At 46.0% G+C, this 22,854-nt stretch overlaps 7 protein-coding genes across 7 annotated transcripts; 3 read left to right on the top strand and 4 right to left on the bottom strand.

The window, feature by feature from the left end:
* Positions 1 to 675: 675 nt before the first annotated feature.
* On the bottom strand, positions 676 to 5,661 carry Triagg1_3422 (uncharacterized protein; the record flags this gene model as incomplete). The annotated part of the gene is made up of 1 exon (XM_062897713.1): positions 676 to 5,661. The coding sequence occupies one exon, from the start codon at positions 5,659 to 5,661 to the stop codon at positions 676 to 678; it is 4,986 nt and encodes a 1,661-aa protein (XP_062757411.1).
* An 822-nt stretch (positions 5,662 to 6,483) lies between these two features.
* Triagg1_3421 (uncharacterized protein) lies at positions 6,484 to 7,421 on the top strand (the record flags this gene model as incomplete). The annotated part of the gene is made up of 5 exons (XM_062897712.1): positions 6,484 to 6,554; positions 6,608 to 6,744; positions 6,808 to 6,909; positions 6,973 to 7,131; positions 7,210 to 7,421. 5 exons carry the CDS (start codon positions 6,484 to 6,486, stop codon positions 7,419 to 7,421), a joined length of 681 nt encoding a protein of 226 aa, XP_062757410.1.
* A 208-nt stretch (positions 7,422 to 7,629) lies between these two features.
* Triagg1_3420 (uncharacterized protein) lies at positions 7,630 to 9,552 on the bottom strand (the record flags this gene model as incomplete). Its single annotated transcript, XM_062897711.1, has 1 exon — positions 7,630 to 9,552. The coding sequence occupies one exon, from the start codon at positions 9,550 to 9,552 to the stop codon at positions 7,630 to 7,632; it is 1,923 nt and encodes a 640-aa protein (XP_062757409.1).
* A 537-nt stretch (positions 9,553 to 10,089) lies between these two features.
* Triagg1_3419 (uncharacterized protein) lies at positions 10,090 to 10,662 on the top strand (the record flags this gene model as incomplete). Its single annotated transcript, XM_062897710.1, has 3 exons — positions 10,090 to 10,246; positions 10,447 to 10,586; positions 10,654 to 10,662. The coding sequence occupies 3 exons, from the start codon at positions 10,090 to 10,092 to the stop codon at positions 10,660 to 10,662; spliced, it is 306 nt and encodes a 101-aa protein (XP_062757408.1).
* Positions 10,663 to 14,071: 3,409 nt separating this feature from the next.
* Triagg1_3418 (uncharacterized protein) lies at positions 14,072 to 15,609 on the top strand (the record flags this gene model as incomplete). The annotated part of the gene is made up of 2 exons (XM_062897708.1): positions 14,072 to 14,256; positions 14,349 to 15,609. 2 exons carry the CDS (start codon positions 14,072 to 14,074, stop codon positions 15,607 to 15,609), a joined length of 1,446 nt encoding a protein of 481 aa, XP_062757407.1.
* A 363-nt stretch (positions 15,610 to 15,972) lies between these two features.
* Positions 15,973 to 17,178, bottom strand: Triagg1_3417 (uncharacterized protein; the record flags this gene model as incomplete). Its single annotated transcript, XM_062897707.1, has 2 exons — positions 15,973 to 16,635; positions 16,687 to 17,178. 2 exons carry the CDS (start codon positions 17,176 to 17,178, stop codon positions 15,973 to 15,975), a joined length of 1,155 nt encoding a protein of 384 aa, XP_062757406.1.
* Positions 17,179 to 18,000: 822 nt separating this feature from the next.
* Positions 18,001 to 22,256, bottom strand: Triagg1_3416 (uncharacterized protein; the record flags this gene model as incomplete). Its single annotated transcript, XM_062897706.1, has 8 exons — positions 18,001 to 19,033; positions 19,088 to 19,617; positions 19,672 to 19,847; positions 19,900 to 20,476; positions 20,527 to 20,682; positions 20,737 to 21,835; positions 21,890 to 22,077; positions 22,131 to 22,256. The coding sequence occupies 8 exons, from the start codon at positions 22,254 to 22,256 to the stop codon at positions 18,001 to 18,003; spliced, it is 3,885 nt and encodes a 1,294-aa protein (XP_062757405.1).
* Between the last annotated feature and the right edge of the window lie 598 nt (positions 22,257 to 22,854).

Raw genomic sequence — 22,854 nt, 5'->3', positions numbered from 1 at the left:
GATCGATTGCGGTAAAACGCCTGTGTGTTCCATCTTCAGACTGTTTTAAAGGGTATTGGTGCAATTTCTATAAAGATCAACAAATTGATTGCATTGTATGATCTACAATTTCTTTCTTGAGGGATACATTGTGAATTGAGTAAACGCGATTAATTGATGGCATGGACCGGGCCGAGATCCATTTAGCCCACAGGCGCCGGGGCTAGTCGTCGAATGCACCACAGCGGAGCAATTGGCGTTATACGGGCCGCTGATGCGCATCCTCTAGCGGGCTGCCCTTCTATAAATTAGCGACAAGCCCCCAATTCCCTCCACCACCCGATGCCATCAACGTCCTCCTATGTCGAGAGCAATCCAACACCAGCTCTATTAAATCCAGAACTCATCACATATTTCCTAACAACGGCCGGTTAGTGTAGTGGTCAACACGTCTGGGTATCAATCTCGCAAAGACATGAATGGCTTTCTACTGGATTCTGCCACTCCAGTGTTGAACTTTGTTCCGTCTAGGCAGATGCAATTCAGAAGATCGTGGGATCAATCCCCACACCGGCTAATGTTTTTTTGCAGCTCTATTTCCTTATTCTCTCAATAACAGTGTCAGATAACACTTTTAATTTATTCATCATGCTATGAAATAACGAAAACTCATCAAATTTTGCTACACCAAATTCCCTAAAACATATGAACCTTCTTCGCAGAGTGAAACATGGCCGGCAAGAAATCCCTATTGTCATTCAAATTCTCAATCGCCTGCCGAAGCACCGGCGGCGTGTCCTTCAACACCGTGGCGCTCAAATGCTTGTCGAAATGCTTGGCCTTTGTCTCGGCAACTTTTTCAATGAATGGCAGATAATCCCAAAAATGCGATTTTCCATCGTCGTCCTCGCCGTCTTTTGAGGCTGCTGTAGAGCCACGCAGCGTCGGCGGCTGTTGACTCGGCCTCGAGTCTTGATCTCCGATATTGGATACCGAGTCTTCGGGACGGAGTTCCTGGTTGGGCAACATGCTCGGCGTCTCGAAACTCGAAGTTGTGAATTGAGATTGAGGATCCACGGGAGCTGACCACATGTCATCTTGTGGCATGCTCATCGCGGAATCGTAAGAGTGAAGCTCCGAACTTGGCCGCAATCCTCTCGCAGCTTCGCTTCTATCCTGAGGGTACTCATCCAGATAGTCATACTCATTCTGCGTATTATCAATTTCGCCGTCATTGGCATCAATCCTGTCGACCACGCTTCGCTGAATGTCTTCATGCTCATGCTCGGCTTTCTCATCTACCGGCGCCAGATCACGTAGTATGCGGCCGACCAACTTTCTCCTCTTGAGCTTGCGCTCCTTTGACTTGAGCAGCATTGTCAAGATTTTGCACATTTCTTCCTTCTTTCGGTTCATGTATGTGTTCCACGCCAACACCAGCCCGTCTTCCGGGATGCAATTCTCAAAGTCAATCTCACTCGTTGGGATGCGATATCCGTAAAATGGATGTGTCGAGCCCAACTCGAGATGACAGAGAAACCAGTTGGCGTCGGTTACGCCTGAGCATCGCGCAAGCACCCATTCACCTGCCACAAGTCGCAAGTCCTCTTCCTGGATAAATTTGATCATCCGGCTGATGGTCTTCTCTTCATCCGTGTCGCGAATTGGTTGGCCTTCCGATGCCTCATTCTGAATCCCATTCTTGCTGCCAGAATCATCTAGATTCTCCGACATAAGCAAGTCGCTTTCTATGCCATCATTTGATTCCTCTTTCCCCTTCTTCTTCTTCTTCTTCTTATCTCCATCCTTGTCGTCCTTGTCCTTTTTATCTCTCTTCAATTTATTCCAAAGCACTTTGGCAGTCGTTTTATGCTCCCGCTTTTTATCTTCCTTTTTACTTGGACTTTTCTCTTTTATCACGTCAAAGTCGATTCCATCATTGACCTCGAGCTGTTTCCTCAAGAGGCCACTCTTGCAGGAGAATCGTACAATCACCTGCGCAAACCCGGTACTGATTGAGCAGTAACCAGATATTATTTGCTCAGTACTTGTCGTATGCTCGACTTGTTGTCGAAGGCCATCAATGTCCGCCATTGTAATAATGACACGCTGAACGTCGAATATACCCTCAATGCCTGCATTGGTGACTATAATAGGGTGTGGTGAGACCATGTTCGAGGAGCCAAAGTATGACACTTTGTTGGTGGAGATTTCTTGATGCTGCTGCTCCTCAATTTTGTATTGTATCCCATGTATTTTCGCCGGTAGTAGGTCTTTTAGAGTATTCTGATCTGCTTTGAATCCTTGGGAGACTCTCGAAGCCCAATTTTGGAGATATCGAGTAACATCGTCGTCAGGATTTGCAATCTCATCTCCATTCTGCGCCTTGTTATGTGACTCTACCACAGACGCCACTGGAGTTTTGCCTGCTTCAGAGAGTTGCTCTACAAATCTGCTCTTTCTACCCAGAGGCGCAGACTCATCATCAACGCCTGCCTCAGGGGATGGAATCTCGGTTGGAGCCACTGCAGATACATCATCCGCAGGCGCAAAGTCTTGGTTCGTAATTGGAGAGACAGGTCGCTCAACTGGTTCAGTGTCGTCGGTTGACACACGAGCAGGTATGTCATAAACTTGCTCCAGTTCTGTATTGACAGAAACCTGGGACGTAAGATTTCTCATCATGACAATTTGTGGTTCGATATTCGGGCCAGACTTTGGCCTAGTGGAGGGATTGATGATGTACCCGATGAATTTGCTGATAATCTCAATCTCATATGGTAACGCTTCGGCTCTACTGTGAATGCTGATATGACTTCCAAGATTTTCTACTTTTGAATGGTCAACTGGGGGCGTTTTCAACTCATCCAATTTGAAGCTCTTGACGATTGTTGCAATGTCCTGGATCCATTCAACTTCCTGCTTAGGTGGAGTGTTCTTTTTGAGGAAGTCGATTGCATCGCGCAAAAGTGCAACAACGGCATGATAAGAATTTGTCGTCCTCAGCATCTTGTCTTTTTCAATTTCCGAAAAAGAATTGCGGCTGTGCAGCCTGCCGCCTTTGGATTTGTATGCTTCCTGTGTTGATGGATACATCGAGCGGCCGCGCATCGAACTTCCTTTGTTATATCCCACCCAATTGAACACCGACACGTCGTTATGAATGGTGATTGTTTCATCAAGGAGTCGGCAGAGTGCTTTCTCATATCCCTCTGCGGAAAAGGTTGGGAATCGAACACCCAGGATACCCATCAATGAATATGCACGATCAAACGACTTTGTAGTCTTTCGCTCGCATGCCAAAGTCATGACCTCTTGGGTGGTGAAACCAAATCTCTGTGTACCTTCTATCCATGAATCGAGTAGTGTGATGTTGCCAAAGTCGGCAATGTACTGTCGGTCCTCTTGGATCAAAGGCTTCACCAGGTCGACAACAACATGCAAGATGTAAGCAAGAGTCTTGGATAATGCCTCTTCCTTTTCTTCCGTATTCTTCATTTCGTCGATGGCGCAGCGTTCCTTTGCTTCGGGAAAGGAATTGAGCAGCTCTTGGAAGAGCTTTTTCCGCATCTCAAGCTTCACCCTCTTCTCCGCTTCCCTTTTCAGCCTCAGTAGTTCTTTTTCCTGGGCTTCATTTGGTTTACCGCCACCAATCTCTCTCTGCAGCATTCGCTGAACAACAATGGGGTGCCGAGTTTCGTCGTAGCATTCAATGAGCCCCACGGCGGCAAAGAACACGGCTTGTGCCATTTCTGATTTGGCAGTCTCACGGGATATGTCCCTGGGGAAACAGAATCCTATCAACTCGAGAGCTTTGATGATAGAAAGCGCATGTAGTACCCTTTCCTCCGCATCCGGGCTTGTTTGAGGGAATGCATTTTCGGGAACCATGAAAAGCTTTTGCTTTGCTTTGTCCTTTTCGTCAGCCTCAATCTGAGGAAACCGAGTTGCCAATGCCGGATCCCAAAGCACCGAAATTTCTCGCAGCAAGGTGTCTCGTGAAGATTTGTCCTTCGATATTTCGCTTTTGGTTGGTTCGGGTTTGACGACATGAAACATGGTGTCCATCAAGTTCCATGGCATCGCAATCGAGGTCAATAGCCGGTTGCTTAAAGATTGCGTATCATCGACCTCCACATCCTCCGATTCCTTCTGAATCCTAGGATAAACCACCTTCATCGCGTCACTTTGGAGGACTGCCCCAGAGTTCAATAGCGCAGTCATTAAGACTTCTGGCTTCCATGAGTTTGGGGTGGGTTTGACGTCGAGAGCCTCGGTATACACATCGATATAAGGTATGAGATGATACGCGCGCCCTAGATTTTCAACAGGTCGGTGTAGGAACTCCCAGTCAGCATTGACAAAGTATGTCATTCTACTCATGACCAACTCCTGCAGTGTCCATCCTCTCGTGGACCACTCAACTTCCGGCTCATTGTCGATATCTCTGTAGCTCTGAACTTGATCCAATTCTCGATCCGGGAGTGAAGCCAACTTCTCATAATCGCCATCTGTGCCCAAGAACTCCTTCCAATAGATCTCTGCATCAGACCCCTTGGGCGACTTATCGAATCCAGTATCCAAGTGCACCAGGGTAAATGCAGACTGTGCATACCAATCCCCCATAAGTGACATTGACTCAGAATACTCGTTATGGTTGCTCTTGTCTATGCAGCAGGTATCAAGCCACACATAAGACTTTTGCTGCTTCTGGCCGGGTAGCAGGCCACGGTCGAAAATCTCTCCAGCTTTCAGAATGGACTGCTCGATTTTGATGGCAGATCTCCAAAGACGTAAGCAGCGAATCATACCGTCCACTGACTCACGGAGATCCCGACTCAGGGCATCGAATTTGATGTTCTCCGATTGCTTGTCTCTTTCCCACTCTGTGTCAAATACTCTGTCGTACGCGGCCTTGATAACATCATGGTTCTCATCAACATTATTGGTTGTATGTTCGTATTGGTAGGCCTCCACTGTCGATGTTCCATTTGCAATTCCATCCTCAGGATGTTTCGCCTTATTATTGAGGTCCTTGTATACTCTGTTTTCCATCTCTACAACCTTTTGGTCTCGTACAATTCTCTCCAAGTTTCTGTGCGCTTCACGTACTTCCGCGTGAATCTTTTTGCTCTGGTGGTGCATCCCAAGAAGAGATAGGACATAGCAGCCTTGCTGTGATAGCCTCTCATCAAGTCTGCTCTTCACGGCATAACCGTTAACATCTTTTCTTTGCTGCTTCACCTTCTCCTTACAGTATTTTATAATGATCTCAACATCATTCCGATCCGAGTTGTACCAAACTGGATATGACTGAGAGACGTATTCTCTGGCGCTTCGAAGTAGATCGAGGTTGATTTCAGGATCTTTCCAGCGGTGCGATACCATGCAGTATGGCGCTGATGGATCAATGTTGTCAACAAGCATACGATCTGCAATGTCGAACATTCGGTAAGGTCTCAGCCCCTCGGTGGAGTTGTTTGTTATCCCCAGGAACCCAACGTCTTGGATTCTGGTAAGACTGTGACCCAGCTCGGAGGTAATCTCGGGTCTGAAACGAGGAACGAGCCATGACGTGACGATACTTCTAAGCATCTCTTCGTGAAACCCCATTGTCTTGAGCATTTTCCTCGCAACGAGAACTCTCTTTGAAGAGTCCTCTTCGTCAAGTTGATCAGCCATGGTGAAGTTGGTGTTGGAGGGTACGTCCTCCTGTGCCGTAGATGAAGTTGTCAGAGGTTGTAAAAAGATCATACAGGAGAAATGAGCTGATGAAGATGATAAAGCAATGAATATATCTGCAATTTAGTCAACAAATCATTGCATAATAGAGCGCCTGAGAGATCTCTCGATCAGTAAGTCTCTAAAATCCAACCACGCTTATATAGCCAATGGTCAAAGTCGTGAGCGTACAAGGCACGATTTGAGCCGCAACAATATAATTTGCATGATGTGTTATTGGAAAGAAGACATGAATCGTTCTTGGAGCCTCTCTTCCCCTCGCGCATTCCTCTTCACCCTCTGTCATTTGCTAGGCTATGGCAAGCGACGACTCACATGAATTTGGGATTTGATTGGCCAGCTGAAGAAGACATGCTATTCTGCAGCTCTCATTAGACGATGATCTCCATAATTCATGCAGCCACCGTCTTGCGCCCCATAAGTATCTGCATCAATGCCCAAAGTTGCGTGACGTGGTCTCAGTGGTGAAACGAAAAGGAGGATTTAGAGGCTGACCTAATGTGACAGGTAGCCGTACTCACGCGATGCAAACAATTGAAGGCCATTTGATCGTTTGGGTCAGTTAAAGTTATTACATTGTATTTGGGCCTAGAATGTTCGACATTTGGTGTACGACAGGCTCCTCAATCTTGAGCAGCAATTTATCTGCATTCGCCTTCATTTAACGTCTAGCATTACTGGAACTTCGTTCGTTTCAAACTGCCGTGTTCTTTCACCATCTTCTCAACTTATTATTATTGCTTCACGTAGAGCTCTCCGAAAATGGCTTCATATCATCGTGTTCTCCGCACTTTTGGTCGAACAATTGATGATAACACCCTGGAATGTGACTAGTATGTAATCGCAGACCATCGTGGCTGTATTATCCTTAACAGTTCATGCTTAGTGACATCCATCCGTGGGATATTCTCATTGATAACCAACGATGGCCCGGCAAGATACGACTCGTTGGGTACATTGACGTCTTCTTCTTGATGTGCTACTCAGGCGAGTCTCGTTTTGAGCATGGGATTATAATATACAGTGAGTGCATCTGGCCTCTTTAAAAAAGCGCACAACTGATTCAGGTGTATGTGATACAAACAGAGGACGATGAAATTATTCGCCAGCTATTGAAGAGAGCTGGATTGAGACCAGAAGATAAGCCTATCCAGCTTGAATGCATCAATGACAAAGAAGAGAAAGAAGGTGGGCGATCTCACGCTCTTACTTGAAGACTCTATTAATTTACCGCCGCAACTACGGTCCCAGCTCTACGAAAATATTATTCATTGAGTACCGAAAAGGATGGCAGTAAGCATACGATTGTCAGCTTAGGCCACCCCATCAATCTATCAACAAAATATCCAAAGTCAAAGCTCAAAAAATACACCATCATCTTGCACAAAGGACACACGCCAGCCATGCAAAGTAAGTCAAACATTATTTATGTAGATAGCAACATGGTCGAAGCTGTTATAGTGCTAACATGTATTCAATAAAAAATAGAGGAGATATTGCGTGGAGTGATGCAGCACGGCGTTGCGAGATTACTTACAGACGCTCTCAAGCTTGGTGTTGTCTCAACAGCTGAACTGATCAGCAAGGTCAAGGAAACCATCCTCAGCGGATCTAGCTTGGACGCTGTGACAACCAGGTCTATGAACGCTCTGACATCTACGAACCCGCATAATATTTCCTTGTCGGGCGACAAACTCTAGAATCTGGTGAGAGAGAACCTGTCTCAACGTGGTAAAGAGACCACAAAGAGATCATCGCTTCGTCAAAGCCCGTTGGATATGTTCAGCAGAATCTATGTGTACATGACCATCCCAAAACACGCTATTATTTGTGTATTCTCATGTCAGGACTGGGCTTCCCAGCAACGAAATGCATTATCTTTTTTTAACCGCCTTAAGATTTGTGGCTTTAAACTAGTTCAATATCTTCCAAGTCCTCCAGCTGCCCATTCCAACCCGGCCACTCTTCACCCATGAGGGCGCCGCTTAACCAACACGGTGCTACTAGCCTGTATTTGTCTGGACAGTCGAGACTTTTGCGAATAACGTATGGCAGCTTTTCGCCTGTAAACAGCGCAATTTCGTCTCCCGGATATATTACCAAAGTTGACATCCCGACTCTTCCCGCTTCCGTCACGAAAAGCGACCTACCACTGACCATTTGCAAGAAATTCACGGTGAACTTTCGTGAATCGCAGACTTCTCCCCCATGCAGTCCGTAGTCCCACAGCTTCTCCATACCAAAATTGTCCTCGGCCCATGTCAATTGAAACCAAGACAAAACGTCATTGACATCCAGTTTGATCATTTGAGATATCATCCATGCCAGTCGATGCATGCAGGGGTCCTCGTTGTTTGCCGCCCCAGTTGCATGTACCCATTCCCTAAAGACCACGAAGGCCTCGCGCGCGACATTGAGATCCAACGAGCGTGACCACGGGACTTGCAAAGGTGTTACACTTGGAAACCTCTCACTGATAGCAGACGCAGCTTTATCAACCCGCCGTCCCTTCAACTTGAGTACATTCGTATCATCGTCCTCTGTTATAATAGCCTCCTGAGATATTGTCGCTGGCGCAAATTTACAGATCCAATCTGGAATGTCGATAAGCGCCGACCATGAAGGCACCCAACTGGGAAAATTGTCCTCTCGACCAGGCTGGCAAGCATATCTAAAGAATTCGACGTTCTGAGTCTCCTCTAAAACAATACGGGCGGCTTCGGTATAAGTATCGCTGTCAGATAATGAATAGTCGATAGTCAATGCACCCAGACTGTCAGGAAACATGGCCCTTATGGCGAACAGCTTATCTTTGGCTATCGTTGCTTTTGTCTTACAAAGAACGTCAAAGACCTGGGTGCCAAACTCTGCCTGTACATGGGTGTGAAATATGTCAAGTATGTGCAAGCTATAGCGTTGATTTAGTTTGCTGTTGTTAAGGAGGCTGAAGATATATATCGGCGGGATCATATAATGGCTCATGTAGAATAGATCAAGCCGAAGCGGCGCAGACGATCCGCATAGAATAAAGCACATTTCGTTGGCGTTTGCTTCTTGAACTGTCCAAGCTCTCTCCCAGTATTCCATGGACGCCAAGTCAGCCAAGCCATCTTGGAACTGCTTTTTGTAGCCTGGAACAGTATGTGTTAGTTGAAGAAGCTGAAATGGGGAGTAAGAAGACCGCCCACTTTTGAAGACGGATAGCAACCCGAAAGGAAACAAGACTACGGCCCCAACAAGCAGCATGATACATGCGCAAACACATGACATGCATATTACGGCGATGCACAGAAGCAGCCTGATGAAAATTGAACCCGCAGATGTGATACCCCCGGCATATTTTGTCTGAGCTTTCCAGACTGGAGAAAATGTCCAGCTGTACCACCTCAGCCATTTGAGGGCCAGAGCAGTTGATGGTGATCCTTGGCCAAGCCAAATATTGACACGCTCTGCATTTGCATAAATCTCATACATAAGCTGTACCTCCACTGCCTTTTCTCTGTCGTCTTTCTGATTAATGCAGATGGCATCAATCCACAGATGACGAGAATGCTCAGGCTTGTTTGGGCGTAGTCTCCTCATGACGTCCTCGGCATTTCTAGTGACGAGATACTCTCTGCCATTGGCGTAGACAGGTCGGTCAAGGGGTTGCCCCGACCATGTGTATGAGATCGCCTCATACGGCAGCGGAGCATCGAGAGACAGGGTGATCAGGTCGAATCGAATATCGTCGCTGGGGCTGGTGGCGCCATGTAACTTGATGGCCCGAATGCTGCGCGAATCAGGAAGCTCGGGGTAAGGGTCCAGCTCAGCCATGTTATTCCTATTCATCACGAAGGGAATCGACAGGTTGTGGGTTTCCAAACTTGAGTGGATAAGTACGTTAGTTGCATTTGGCTGGACTCTCAGCTGGCGCGTCTTAGCTTCATGTTAGACGCGGTAGTAGTCATACTGACTTGCAGAGTCGTCATTATGTCAAGGCGCGTATAACAAGAACCTCTTGGAATAGAACGTGGACAATAAGCATCAGTCATCCTCAGTGATGATCCTTGTAGAAGCACATACGACCAATGGCCTTGATGATTGACAGCTCTACGGAGTGCTCTTGCGACATGAGCAATACTTGCGAGAACTTCAACAGCGTAGAATTCAACACTGGCGGTTAACATCATGCAGGAAAAATGATGCGGGGCACAATGAGGGGTATTAGGCATCGACACAGCCGCCCCCTGAGGCTCCAAACATCATGTGCATTTCCCTCATAGATATAAGAACCTTTGCACCAGCATCTCGGAGAAATTCCAATCTTTAATCAAGTTAAGCAGCCTTTAGTCCTTTTCCCTCTTTATACGAAACGCCACAGTCACAATGTCTTTCTCAGCTTCAGCACAAAACTTTTGGCTAGAGGACGGCCACATCCTCGTTGCCAACGTTGCAGATGAAGAGGGAAACTGGCAAGAATCCCGTATTGACCTCGACAACTTCATTGGCAATGAAGATGGTTGGTTCATGTGGGATGGCGTCAGTAAGTAATATCAAGGATATTTTTTTTGGTCTCCGAGTCTTCATTACCCACTATGGTTCTATCCACCCATCACCAGAAGCACTCTGAACTCAATCTGTTCATATAACATTCATTCATCCATTCATTCCGTACATCAAAATAAAAGCCTTTTTTCTTCTTTGGACAAAAAGCGCTAATCAATAATTGTGTCACTACTCAAGACTTTTCCGCCTCTGCCAATGAGATCCGGCTAGAGGGCAGCCTTTTAACCGCCGAGCTGCCAATGCGAGATGGAGGATACCGTGAACGCCAGGGTATTCAACTGGATGATCGAATTGCCAACATCAACGGCCGATTGGAGGTGAGCTGAGCGATTTCTCTTCATGATATGAGTCCTTTCGTGACAAAGATTGACTAATGTGGTTCAGTTTAACTGATCATTGAGCACTGAAATGGCGGGGTAAACCTGGAGCCATCAGTCAAGCTCCATTTCCCCACGGACAGTAGTTCATCAATTATGTAGCTCAGATGTCCAATTGATCATTACAATATGCTGGCATGAATCAGTGAAGTACACGTGAGCATCTTCGCATCCGTAAAGACACTTGAGATTTCCTTTCTCCGCGGAAGTTGAATTTGCAGATAAGGTTGTCCGATGATCCGACCAGCCACCCGTAGGATATCGGGACCTAGCGGCTCAAGTAAGACTGGTGTGGCAGCCATTCGAGGGAACGAAGGCCATATGACATCCACTAAGACACGGGTACTCCCGTGTCTCGGATTAATAGCCTAGATATAGAGTCGTCGAGAAAGACGGCTCGTCAAAGGACGCAAGATTAAACGTCTCGGATTTTCCAGCTACTGCCCAGACAGACCAAATCTGGCTGCGTATACATGGCCGCTTAAGACCAAATACGCCACGTTTTTTTAAAGGTGTAGTTTCTTATAGACCGTTCCTATTCCGTAGATATTGGATGCGGCATGCAGTGGCTTAATAGTCATGCGATTAAAATTTCAAGACATTCGGTCACTCAGAGCTAAAGGACCGTAGTGCTGCATGCTTTCATATATTAATAGAGCACTATTGGAACACACTGTGACATAAGTTGACACTTTGTCTCGGCTCAGGTAAAACAGTCTCATTTCATACCAGCGGAGAAGGAAAATATCGGAAGATGAAAGAGAAAGTAGGGCATTTGGGCATCTACTGTTAGCTCGATGAATGTGGGAAGTTGCACATAAATAGAGCTGGCATAGTACCAGGAAAAAGATCTCTCGATTCATTATTCTTCAGTCTCTACAAATAAGCTACCAGCAAGTCTCTGCTCGTGAACCCAAAATAAAAAAACTCTTTTATCCCATCTTTACCATGCCATCATTCATCCCTGCGGCTCTCCTCGCGCTTGGCCTGCTTCAAGCCTCTGCGGTATCTGCCAGCCCAGCATCTGCCAGCTCGGACCTCACCCTTTTCCCATTTTGTACTTGTCCTAGTCAGCTCCTTTGCATTGGAGAGAAGTCTCAGTGTACTCTAGACCAAGTGGGAACATCTGTTTGTTGCTTTCCTGGCCAGAAAGCCTTGAATGGAAAATGCGTGGACCCGATAGCTCCAGCGCTCCAATGCACCGACGGAAAGACTATTTGCTCAGGAAAAACACAATGTACCCAAGACAACAAAGGGGCTATACTTTGCTGCGCCTTCAACCAAAAGGCAATAAACGGGCAGTGCGCAGATGCGTCGTATAACTTATGCCCCGACGGGAAGACTATCTGCTCAGGAAGCACACCACAATGTACAATTGATGTCAGCGTCTTTGTCGACAGTACCGGCGGTGCGTCGAGCAATACAATCTGCTGCGCAAACGGCCAGAAAGCATTGAACGGTAAATGTTACGCTGCAAAAGCAAAGCTTCTGCCATGCTACCAAAATGGACCGTGTGACTTTGGCAATGGGTATTACTGCGCATGGAATGCAGGAAACGGAGATTCCAGGTGTTGCAAACTAGAGGAGTACTACAAGGGTACCCAATGTATCAAGAAGCCATAGTATTGATAGTTGAGATACATGTGGTTTAGGTCTTACCAGAACAGCCCTAGGTCTCTAGTTAGAGGGAATCGGTTTTGGGTTGGATCAAGATAGTTGGAGAGTACAATGCAAGTTTCGGTTATATAAACTTGACTTGCGGCTTCAAGTAAGGCCGTTTGACGAGAAGCAATAAAATGTGATTTTCTAAATAATTTGTCTCAGTATATTTTTATCCAACCATCAGTAGAGTCAACAACTAGGTGCCTGCTCATGTAGATCGTTGAACATTAATATCAGCTTGAGGGTGTCTTGGCGCTTTCTCTTCGCATCTCTATATGCTGGTGGAGATTCAACAATGCCAATCAGTATTCAAAACAGCAAAGGTTTGCGATCTCAATCTACGCAAGCCAAGCACCAAGGATGTAAAGGAACGGAATGATGTCCGTGCCATATCATTAAAAAAAAAATAGTGCGTGGCTGTGCTTTCACATGACACATGCATGTAAGTACCTTCATATATGAGGAATTAATAAGGACGTTAGTCAACTTATATTTAGAATGAATTTTTATCTCCCAATATACTCGCAGCGCAGCCACGGTGACACTAGTATGTAGTAGAAGTCTGTCCTACAGTATGTGTCAAAAGCTCGGTGCTCGTAGGGGTCAAGTGTCGAATCCTTGGGTTCTGGAAAACAAGGCTATTCGGACCTTTTTTTTTTTTTGTTTAAACAGCCTATTTCGCTACCTAGTTGATACCTCCAATTCCACGCGACCCTTGAAACTCGTGGTTAAACAAGGCTCTGCTCGGCAAGCCCACATAAGAGGCATCTATCACTCCTTTAGAGCACACTATCCATTACCATTTGACTCCTTACTCTAATAAATGGGTAGCTATGTATCATGTAGATACGACATAGCACGTCAGTTGTTCAGTCTTTCGGGCTCTTTAAACCAACGTGTACCTCTACAATGGAATACTGAGTGATTGATGTACGATTTGCGTAACCTAAGTGATGCGCGGTAACACCAGTCGTCAATCTTCTCTCCTTACTGCATAAACACCTTTTCAGCCTCTTCAGTGGAATCAGGCCTACTAGCCCAGCTTCGCCTTACTGAAAGCCACAAATTTGTGAGTCAAGGTCGTACATGTACCAGACATTTGGAATTCGCAGTAAGAGCTGTTTACTCAGTGCGTTCATAGTTCAAGCCTTAAATCAGGCTTCCATCTCGAAATCACCGGCTCTTGGTCCCAATGATGTGTATGCAGAGTGCCTTACAAAGATCATTGTGCGACACACAGGGGGAATAAATACTGAAGGTGCGGAGTCTTTCAAAAGTTTCCATTTAGGCAAGTTGACTCCAAATCTTGTTTCTTTCCATTTTCAACCTCAAAGATAAAAAGATTTCATCGATTCTCAAAGATGACTCAACTTTGGTATTCGATGTTAACCAAGACTGAAGAGCGAAGTAAGAAGAAAGATCAAGGGCATGAAATAAACACATATGTAACCATCCTCTTGGCAATTACCGTACCATGCCTGGCCATAACTTCTGTATCTGGGTTTCTCATTGGTATCATATTTAAAAATCGCATATCTCTGAACCCAGGCTTGCCCGAGCTGCAAGCTTCTGGCAATATTTCCTCCGCTCCACGAAACATCATCAGTAATTTTATGGTCAGCGGTGGTTCCAAGGCATACTATGTACTCTTTAATCCGTCATCTCTAAGTACTATTGCTTCTGCGGCTGGAAAGCTTCTTCCATACTTATCGGGCACGATAACGGGATTGATGACATTTTTCGCGGCCAATTCTATGAACCAGATGTCACAGGAGGGACAGATCAACAAACTCCTCACACCAAAGCAATTATCAGTGTTATTAGGCCTCCTGGTTAGTGGGTGGCACGGCCTTTGGGACGCCATCTGTTATCGAGCGACAAGAGGAAGCAAGTTTGACGGCCCTCTTTTTGGTGTGGTTATTACCCTGACAATTACAACAATCTTGGGGTAAGTTTATTACTTGATCATCGACGGATATTATGAGTAGATCATATTTTGGTCACATTGAGTCATTTCTGCTCAGTTACTGACATTTATAGAAGTCTTGTCATCCCAATTATTGATACCTGGTTTGGCCTCGTGGTTATACCAATCGAGCAAACGCAGTTACAAATTAATAGCCCTTCTATTCACTCGTTTGGTCGGGGGCTTATAAGTAGCGATTGCACCGACAACGGGACCGGCTCTCCATGCAACGTCATAACAGCGATGGGGAAAAGCTACCTTGTTTCTGCTAGCGAGGCTTTTAAAGTCTTGCACAATGTCTCTACAATCGATAGAGTAAACTATTTTCCAACAAACCAATCACCGGCCGTTTTATATCTTGGAGACGCAGCAAGCTCCTCAAACGTCGACTTCAAAGCCACCACATTCGCAGTATCTACGCAGTGTCAACCAATAACATATGACTGCACTTACATGCAACCTAATGACTCAAAGTTCAACTGTACACCTGCACTTACCGGCGACTTTAACACACTGTCAAGCCCGGTGGGAATAAAGCTTTTTAGCAACTCAAGCCTCACCGAGACCTCGCCTTTCACATATCAGAATCCAGTGTATTTCGCGACTTGGGCTGTAAAAGAAGAGATTGATTCAAAGAGCTTTGTAAATGACCCTGGAGTTGCCTATCATTCTGACGCAGTCGAAACATTATCTTGGATCTTGAATTGCTCTTCTACCGTCTATGAAGCAACGTATACCTGGGTGAACGATACCGTAACATCATTCAACACGACTCTGGCGAATAGCACTCTTGGTGGCATCATGTCTGGTCCTTTTGGCAACGATCGTGTGAATGCCGCATTACAATGCGCGGCTAACTTTGCCAGCGCCGGCAACAGCTCCGCCGACATTGCGGAAACCACTGCAACTTTTATGTCTCATGCCGTGCTATCACTATCCGTCGGGGCTATCAGCAGAAGAAAGAATATTCTTGAACAGTCTCGCTCGAAGGTACTTCTGACGAGGGTGCCAATTATTCCATTTCGTCTCTTGATTACACTCAAGGCACTTTACGTTTGTGGTATCATAATATTGGCAGCAGCCATCATCATATGGTCTCATCCTAAAGAGGCAGTCGGGGTGAAATCCCAGCTCACTATTGATGGATTGGTAGGTACGATATTTAGGAAAGACAAGTTTCGCATGCCTCTCCTGAAAAACCCGGAGGAGATAAAAAATGAATCCCAAAAGAGTGAGGAGGGGGAAATCAAAGTCGCTCTCTTGAAAACAAAGGAAGAATGGTCATATGCCACAGTATCGTTCAAGAGCGGTGAAACAGTCATCCAGTTCATGTAGATAAATGCGAGATACGCGCAAGGATGATCCGGCCATGGTAAAAGAAATGTAGATTGAGATCAATTGGTTAGAGGAAAGTCTAGGTAAGGCATGATCAAAGTTGTCGAGAATTGTAATATATCTATCTATGTTTAACATAATGCTATCGCTACTCATTGCCAACTGTGAGCTAGTATTTGAGGACTGAATTGAAACTTGAATGCATGAACGACTGCGGAATCCTTCAAATCCATCCTACGAGCCTATATTTTGAAATAAAATGTATACCAAAGACCAGAAGCAACTTGGCCTACATAATCGCGGAGCCATATTGCAAAATGAAGGCTCTCTGATCCAATCATCTCCGATCAAAGATTAAACATCCTACTGTGAGGACTTCAGGACATCTAATAAGGGCTTGGGGGCATTCTGTGCAAATAGAAGGCTCGCACTGCCGTTGCTTCGTTCAATCAAGTCTTTCCCGCGCTCAAACATTTCCTTTTCGTATGCTGCAACCGCAGCGTCCAGCTGACCCAAACCGTGTTCCGCGATTTGAGACGCCAACACATAGGAATCATACATCGAACAGTTGACACCCTCTCCCACGAACGGGGTAGATACGTGAGCCGCATCGCCGATAACAGTGACACCCGGAACTGAAACCCAAGAGAGTGCTTCAGACGGAAGGTGATAAAGCGGCCAGGGCCTGAAGGCACCCTCGGAGTTTGTAATGATGTCCTTGAGGGGAGAACCCCAAGTGCCGAAGAAGTCAGTGTTGGTGACGAAAAAACTGCGTGCAACCTCTCCGTCTGCTTTAGAGAGGTCTACAGGACCGTTTGTAGCAAAGTCCTCGGCAACAGTCAAACCGAGATAGATGCGGTAGGATCCGTCGCCTTGTGCTTGTGCTGATACTTGCTTTGCTTCTCCCATAGCTACAAGATTTCCACTTCCGACTAGTTTTGCGATAGTGGGATGGAAGGGGTTTGAATTGGAAATCTTGGCCTCAAGATAATGCTTCCCCGAATATTGAGGCTTTGCTGAGGTGAGCTGTTTTGTTGTTAGCATATTTCTCCATGATCGGACGCGGTTACTACTCACCAAGTGTCGTGCTTTGCTCCATGCACCATCTGCTCCAACGACAAGTTTGAAGCCTGCCACGGAAATGCCATTCTTGAAGTTGATAGAAAAATTTCCAGAGTCAAGCTTTTCCACACTACCAACGGCGTGATTCCATTTGATCTTACTCGGCGGAATAGACTCGAGCAGAATCTTACGCAGCGAAGCGCGATCAATTTCCGGGGAATCTTGTTCCTCACCAAACTCAAGGTGCGTGGTTCCGTTTTTGTCCTGAATAAGAGTTTTGGTGGCGTCCCAGCGCGCATACTTCTTGAACTCGTCAAACAGTCCGGCTTCCTTCAAGACAACTTGACCGGTTTTCCCATGGATGTCGAGAGAGCCTCCCTGGCCCTCCACTGAAGAGGTTGCGTCTCGTTCGTAGACAACGTATTCTATCTTGTTGACTTCCAACAACCGTGCCAAAGCAAGGCCACTAGGACCGCCTCCAATAATTGCAATTGTTGGAACTGACATTATGACAATGATATTGATTATGTTGCTATACAAAGAACAAATTGATGACTAGGTATTGAGCTGGACTGTGTGCTGAGAATGAATGATGATGAGAAGTGAGTGCCGTTTACAAACGATTCATCGAAGAATATATACTCATCTTGAAGACGACTGTATCTTGATATCCGGAGGCCTTGGTCCATGTTCAGCCAATCAAGTTGCGCGAAGTCGGACATGCTATAGTGTCCGGGCATAGCCCCACGCTGTCTTCCGGATGGCACACCGGATTCAAGTGCCGAACGCCATCCGGAGAATAATTACCTAGCTAGGGTACTAAGGGATGGACAGATGTCAGGGATTTGAGTGGGCAATAACTGCGAGGCCATCGTGGTCTCTCCTTATTCGATATTGCGTTATTCTGGGGCGTATTCGGAGCTACATGATCGTTCGTGAAAACAACGGTGAGGGAAATATCGGGATATGATTGCTGTTCAGCAAACGAGTAGTAACTTGTTTTAGACTAGGATTGATATTTGATACCTAATGTTGATGCAATACTGTATCTGTGCCTTTTACTGAGTGGTGGTAGACCTGTATACAACAGATATCTTTCTGGTCTGGGTGTATTGACTTGTTTCTTTAAGATTAATCCCCAGATAGTCGAAGTATTCATGGTACAGAGTAATTTACTGTCCTATTAAATGTATAGAATTGCAAATACAAGAAATGAGAGAAATGAATCAAAGTAGATTCCCGCCCTGCTGCTTCCGAAGCCATCTTTACGGCCCTTGCCCTAATTTTCTTAACCGATTCACTCCTTAGACAATCATTCCCCTTTACTCATCAAGACTCGCAAACACCAATCTGAGCCATCACCGTGGACCAATATTGACCCTTCGATTCCAAGAGGCTTGAGTGAGTTCCTTTCTCAATTATCCTTCCACCATCGAGCACATAAATGCAGTCGCAATGTTGGATCGTAGAAAGCCGATGTGCTATCGATATGACAGTTTTCCCTGCAGTGCCCTCTTTAATGGCAGCTTGAATGAGCTGCTCAGTCTCACTATCCAAGGCGCTGGTGGCTTCATCGAGCAGCAGAACCGGTGCATCCATAGCAATCGCTCGCGCAATTGCAATGCGTTGTTTCTGGCCACCAGAGAGTTGGGTACCTCTAGATCCCACTGATGTTTTCACTCCTTCTGGGAGGGATGAGATTAAGTCACGAAGTTGTGACTGATCAATGACGTGCTCTAGTTCGTTTGGCGTCAATGGCGTGGATCTTCCCAAGTTGATATTTTCCTCGACTGTGCCCTGGTATAGAACTGGCTCCTGGCTGACCAACGAAAATAATGTGCGAGTGACTCCGGGATCGTAGCTCTGCATTGGTGTACCCGCAATCATAATTTCTCCTGCTAGAGGCTCATAAAATCGCTCGAGAAGCTGAATTATGGTGGACTTGCCACACCCAGAAGGACCTACCAAAGCGATGGATTGTCCTTTGTATAGCTTCAAGTTGAAGTGCTTCAGCACCCGTTGAGATGACCTGGAGGGGTATGAAAAGTCTATATCGCGAAACTCCATAAGCGGAGTTTCTTGGCTAAGAACTGAAATGTCTGGCGCCGTCTGATTCAAACTGGACACATCCGGCACGGAATCTTCCAATTCGTGAATCGCGCGGGTCGACGATATACCTTGGGATATGTCTATATGGCCATACATTAGCATTCCGATTGCGAGTTCTCGAGACTGTTTCACTATACCTGAACTATGGGCAAAGAATTGTCCTGTTGTTTGAGCTCCAAATACGATGGCTATGAACACGATAAAAAACTGTGTTGTTGTATATTCCTGGAATGATAATAACCGGCCTCCGTACCTGTAAGGTCTGTTAATAGTGAACGTAACAGGATATGAGATCACGGCAACTCACCAGAAGGCTAGAGCCATACACAACAAGTCAATGCTGTCGCTCAAAGCAAACCAAGTCATACTCCGCACCGCATATTGCCAGGCATTGCGGCTATACTCGTCCAGCAACTTTCCAAACTTCTTTTCGATCAACGGTTCCGTGTTCAGCGCCGACACGGTGCGGATGGCCTGAATAGCTTCGCTGGCAAAGCCAACACTATCTGCCAACATGGCTCCGGACTTCTCCTCAAACGAATTTTGCATTCTTTCGTGAACAACGCCAGCTCCAAAGATAAATGGGAAGCCGCCAAAGAGAACCACGAGACCAAGTTTCCAGCCTGTGGCTAAAGCAAGCACCACGCAGCTAACTAATGCGACTCCGACAGTTACAATGACTGCAAGATTACTTCCAGCAAGTGCGTTGACCGCGTCGGGGTCTGACGAAAGTCTGGATAGCAAGCTGCCGACAGAATTCTCTTCAAGATCAAAAAATGCCATAGATTGAGACATCATGGAGCGCAAGTACTCATATCGATATGCCTGGGCAACAAGCTATACGAGAGTTAGCATAAGGCGAATTTCCTACCAATGTTGCATGTCTCTTACCTCTCCCAGTGCTCCTCCCGCCCATCCTACACCCAAGTACCCGATTCCGACTGCGATAGCCAGTATAAACCACATGAGACTCCAGAAATTACCGTGAGATACGAGGGCAGTACCAGTCAATTGGAATGATGTCACCACTCTGGCGTAAAGAAACGCTTGAACAGGAAATAGAGCACCTTTCAAGGTCAGTCAATGGTTCAAGAGACGAGTATTGATCGTACAACTTACCTCCAACGGTTGCAGATGCGCAAATAATGAAGAACACCCACCAGTGCTTCTTTTGAGAAGAAAGGATTTTGCTAACGAGAGTGAATACTCCTCTGCTCTTAAGCTTTTGGCTCGTCTGCTCCGACATTGTACGAGATGCATCTTCCACCTGTGTCAGTTCCTTTTGTAGGACAGAGTCGCTGGCCACTGTTTCTAGTTCTTCATCCTCTCTTTCTATGGAGTGCCGGCTTTGCGATAACATTTGCACCTCCCATAGCCGTTTATAAATACTATGTTCCTTGTCCAATAAGCTCATATGCGTACCAACCTCTGCAACTTCGCCCTTTTTCATCACCACAATCTGGTCTGCAGCTTTGATTGTGGTCAAGCGATGGGCAATTGATATAGTTGTCCTATTTTCACGAGCATTATCGAGCGCCCGTTGGACGATTGCCTCTGAATTCACATCAAGGGCACTCGTAGCTTCATCCAGGATAAGAATGGGTGGGTTTTTGACAATTGCTCGAGCGATAGCCAGTCGCTGTTTCTGACCACCAGAAAGCATCGTGCCTCGGTTCCCAATTGGTGTATCATATCCCTGCATTGCGTGAGTCAACACAATGGTAACAGTGTAGGTTCATATCATACCTCTGGGAGTCTGGTGACAAACTCATGAGCGTTGGAAGTCTTGCAAGCCTCTATGATCAGACGCTTCTTGTCTTCGACTGGTAGCTGCCCCAATGGGCTTCCTGACAATCCATACTCGATATTTTCGTATACGGTACCAGTGAATAGATAAGGCTCCTATCATCTTGTTAGAAATACAGCTACACTTCGGGAAGACACAAATAATCCTACTTGTTGCACAAGTCCAATATTCGCTCTCAGCGTCTGAAGTGGGATTTCATGTAATCCAGATTCACCTATCTTGATCTGCCCATTCGCAGCATCGTACCATCTCAAAAGGAGCCCGACAACGGTTGACTTACCGGAACCACTGGGCCCGACCAAGGCAGTAGTTTTACCAGCAGGAATGTTGAGAGAAAACCCTTTTAGAACCGTAACATTTTTCCGAGTTGGGTAATTGAATGATATGCTGTCAAAAGTAATGTCTTGCTGGAAATGGCCCATCGCATAATTGGAGCTTTCATCCTGCCCTGAGCTCACTCGCGCTGTTGGGGCCGAATCAATGACTTCAAAAATCTCGGCTCCAGCAGATTTTATTCGCAAAAACGGTCCAAGATAGCCAGCGAGCTCGGAAAAAGCATTTACACCAATCATGATAGAGAAAAGAGTGGTGATCACTGTACCAGCCGTTGCCGCTTCGCCATCGACATATAGTTTCAATCCATACCAAAAGGCGAGGGCGTATCCTCCATAAAGGATGAACATGTACACCCCAGCTTGGATTCCCTTGATCAGAGATCGAGCGAGTCCAATTGCAATGGCACGCTTCAGCATGCCCTCGTATTTGCCGCCTAGAGCCTTTTCAGCTCCGAGCGCTCTGACGGTCCTCATGGAACTTATCACTTCATCCGCAAGCGTTGCGGCCTCTGCATTGATGGCGTTGAGGCTCGCTTCTTTCTCCTCGTCAAACACACTCGTGATACCGACCGCCACAACCGCAGCTGGAATTATCGTAGCCGTGACTAAAGCCAATTTCCACTGAGAATGAAGTGCCACAACGAAAGCTACAACGACAGTAGAGCTACTTTTGAGTGACAAGCCAAACTTCTCAGCCAGACCAGAACGAATGGTATTAGAATGAGTGGAGAGGGCGAGGGAGACGGCTCCCAATGTGAGAACAGTTTCATGATAGGCAATTCGCTGGTGGAGTACAACATTTACATATTTCTGCCGAACAGCCGAATTGACGCTGGCAGCGACGACTGTGAACAGAAACATATATATATATGTGCATGCTGCCTTGGCGATGAACATGTAAATGAAGTATAGTCTATAGTTTAGTTAGCTGCCATATCATTCATCAAGGCCCAGTAGCATTACATACGTATAGTGGTTTACTTTGCCTCGGAAACTCTCGCTGGGGATTCGTCCCAAAGCAAAATCGGTGAATACCGACACAAAATTGCCGAAAATTAGAGTCATCAAAGGCAGTACCGTTCCGGATCCCATAGCGGCGAGAATGCCCACCGTATACATCAGCTTCTCGCGAAGAGTCACCATGTTCATTATTTTCTGTTCATTATTTAGCTAGAGTCGGCAGAACAGTCCTTTTATTGTCCGCTAACCTTGTATATTTGGATAAAACTCAAGGATTGTTTCTCGCTCGTTCGCAACGCTTCATCATTGTCAGATTTTTCAGCGTGTTGGTCTTCCCCAAGCTCAACAGCAGCGGGTTCCTGAGAACGCGTCATCTTTGGGTGGTTTACTAGGTGGTTTTGCGATTATTGTTTGCCCACTCATCGACCGGATAATTTGTTTGGCACACTCTCAAACGTCAAAAGCTCCCGCATGGATCAGAAAGAACCAGAGTGGTAAAGAAATCGCCTTTGCTACCGCTATGGTAAAGAAAAATAATGTGGAAAAAGATTGCGTAAAGACGAAAACAATTTGAAAAAATAAAGAAAATCTATATTCAATTCTATAATTCTCATCTCCGGACCCATGATGCGATTGTATTACTTCTAAAGATGGTGAATGGCAGCTTTGCCCAATCGCGGGGCTGCCTGTCGGACATTTACTACTCGATCGGCTTCCCGGTGAGTTTGGTGCTCATTGGTGGTAACGGACCAAGGATGGTGGAATATTACAAGGATTATCTTTTCATTTCCAGCCTTGATCAAGATGTGTGTCTGATTTGTATCTATTAACCCCCCGAATGAGAGATGTAGGAGCGAATACCCTGGCTGCTTTCCAACTTGCCAACCTAGTGATACCAAGTCGTTGATGGCTCAGAGCCACGGATACGAGACGTAATTGCTTTTGACATAGTTTGATGTCATTTACGGAGTA

The sequence above is a fragment of the Trichoderma aggressivum genome (assembly GCF_033847375.1).
Source record: "Trichoderma aggressivum f. europaeum strain CBS 100526 chromosome Unknown scaffold_010, whole genome shotgun sequence".
Taxonomy (NCBI): Eukaryota; Fungi; Ascomycota; class Sordariomycetes; order Hypocreales; family Hypocreaceae; genus Trichoderma; species Trichoderma aggressivum.
The sequence above is the reverse complement of the archived record's forward strand: the minus strand, read 5'-3'. Positions and strand labels throughout refer to the sequence as shown.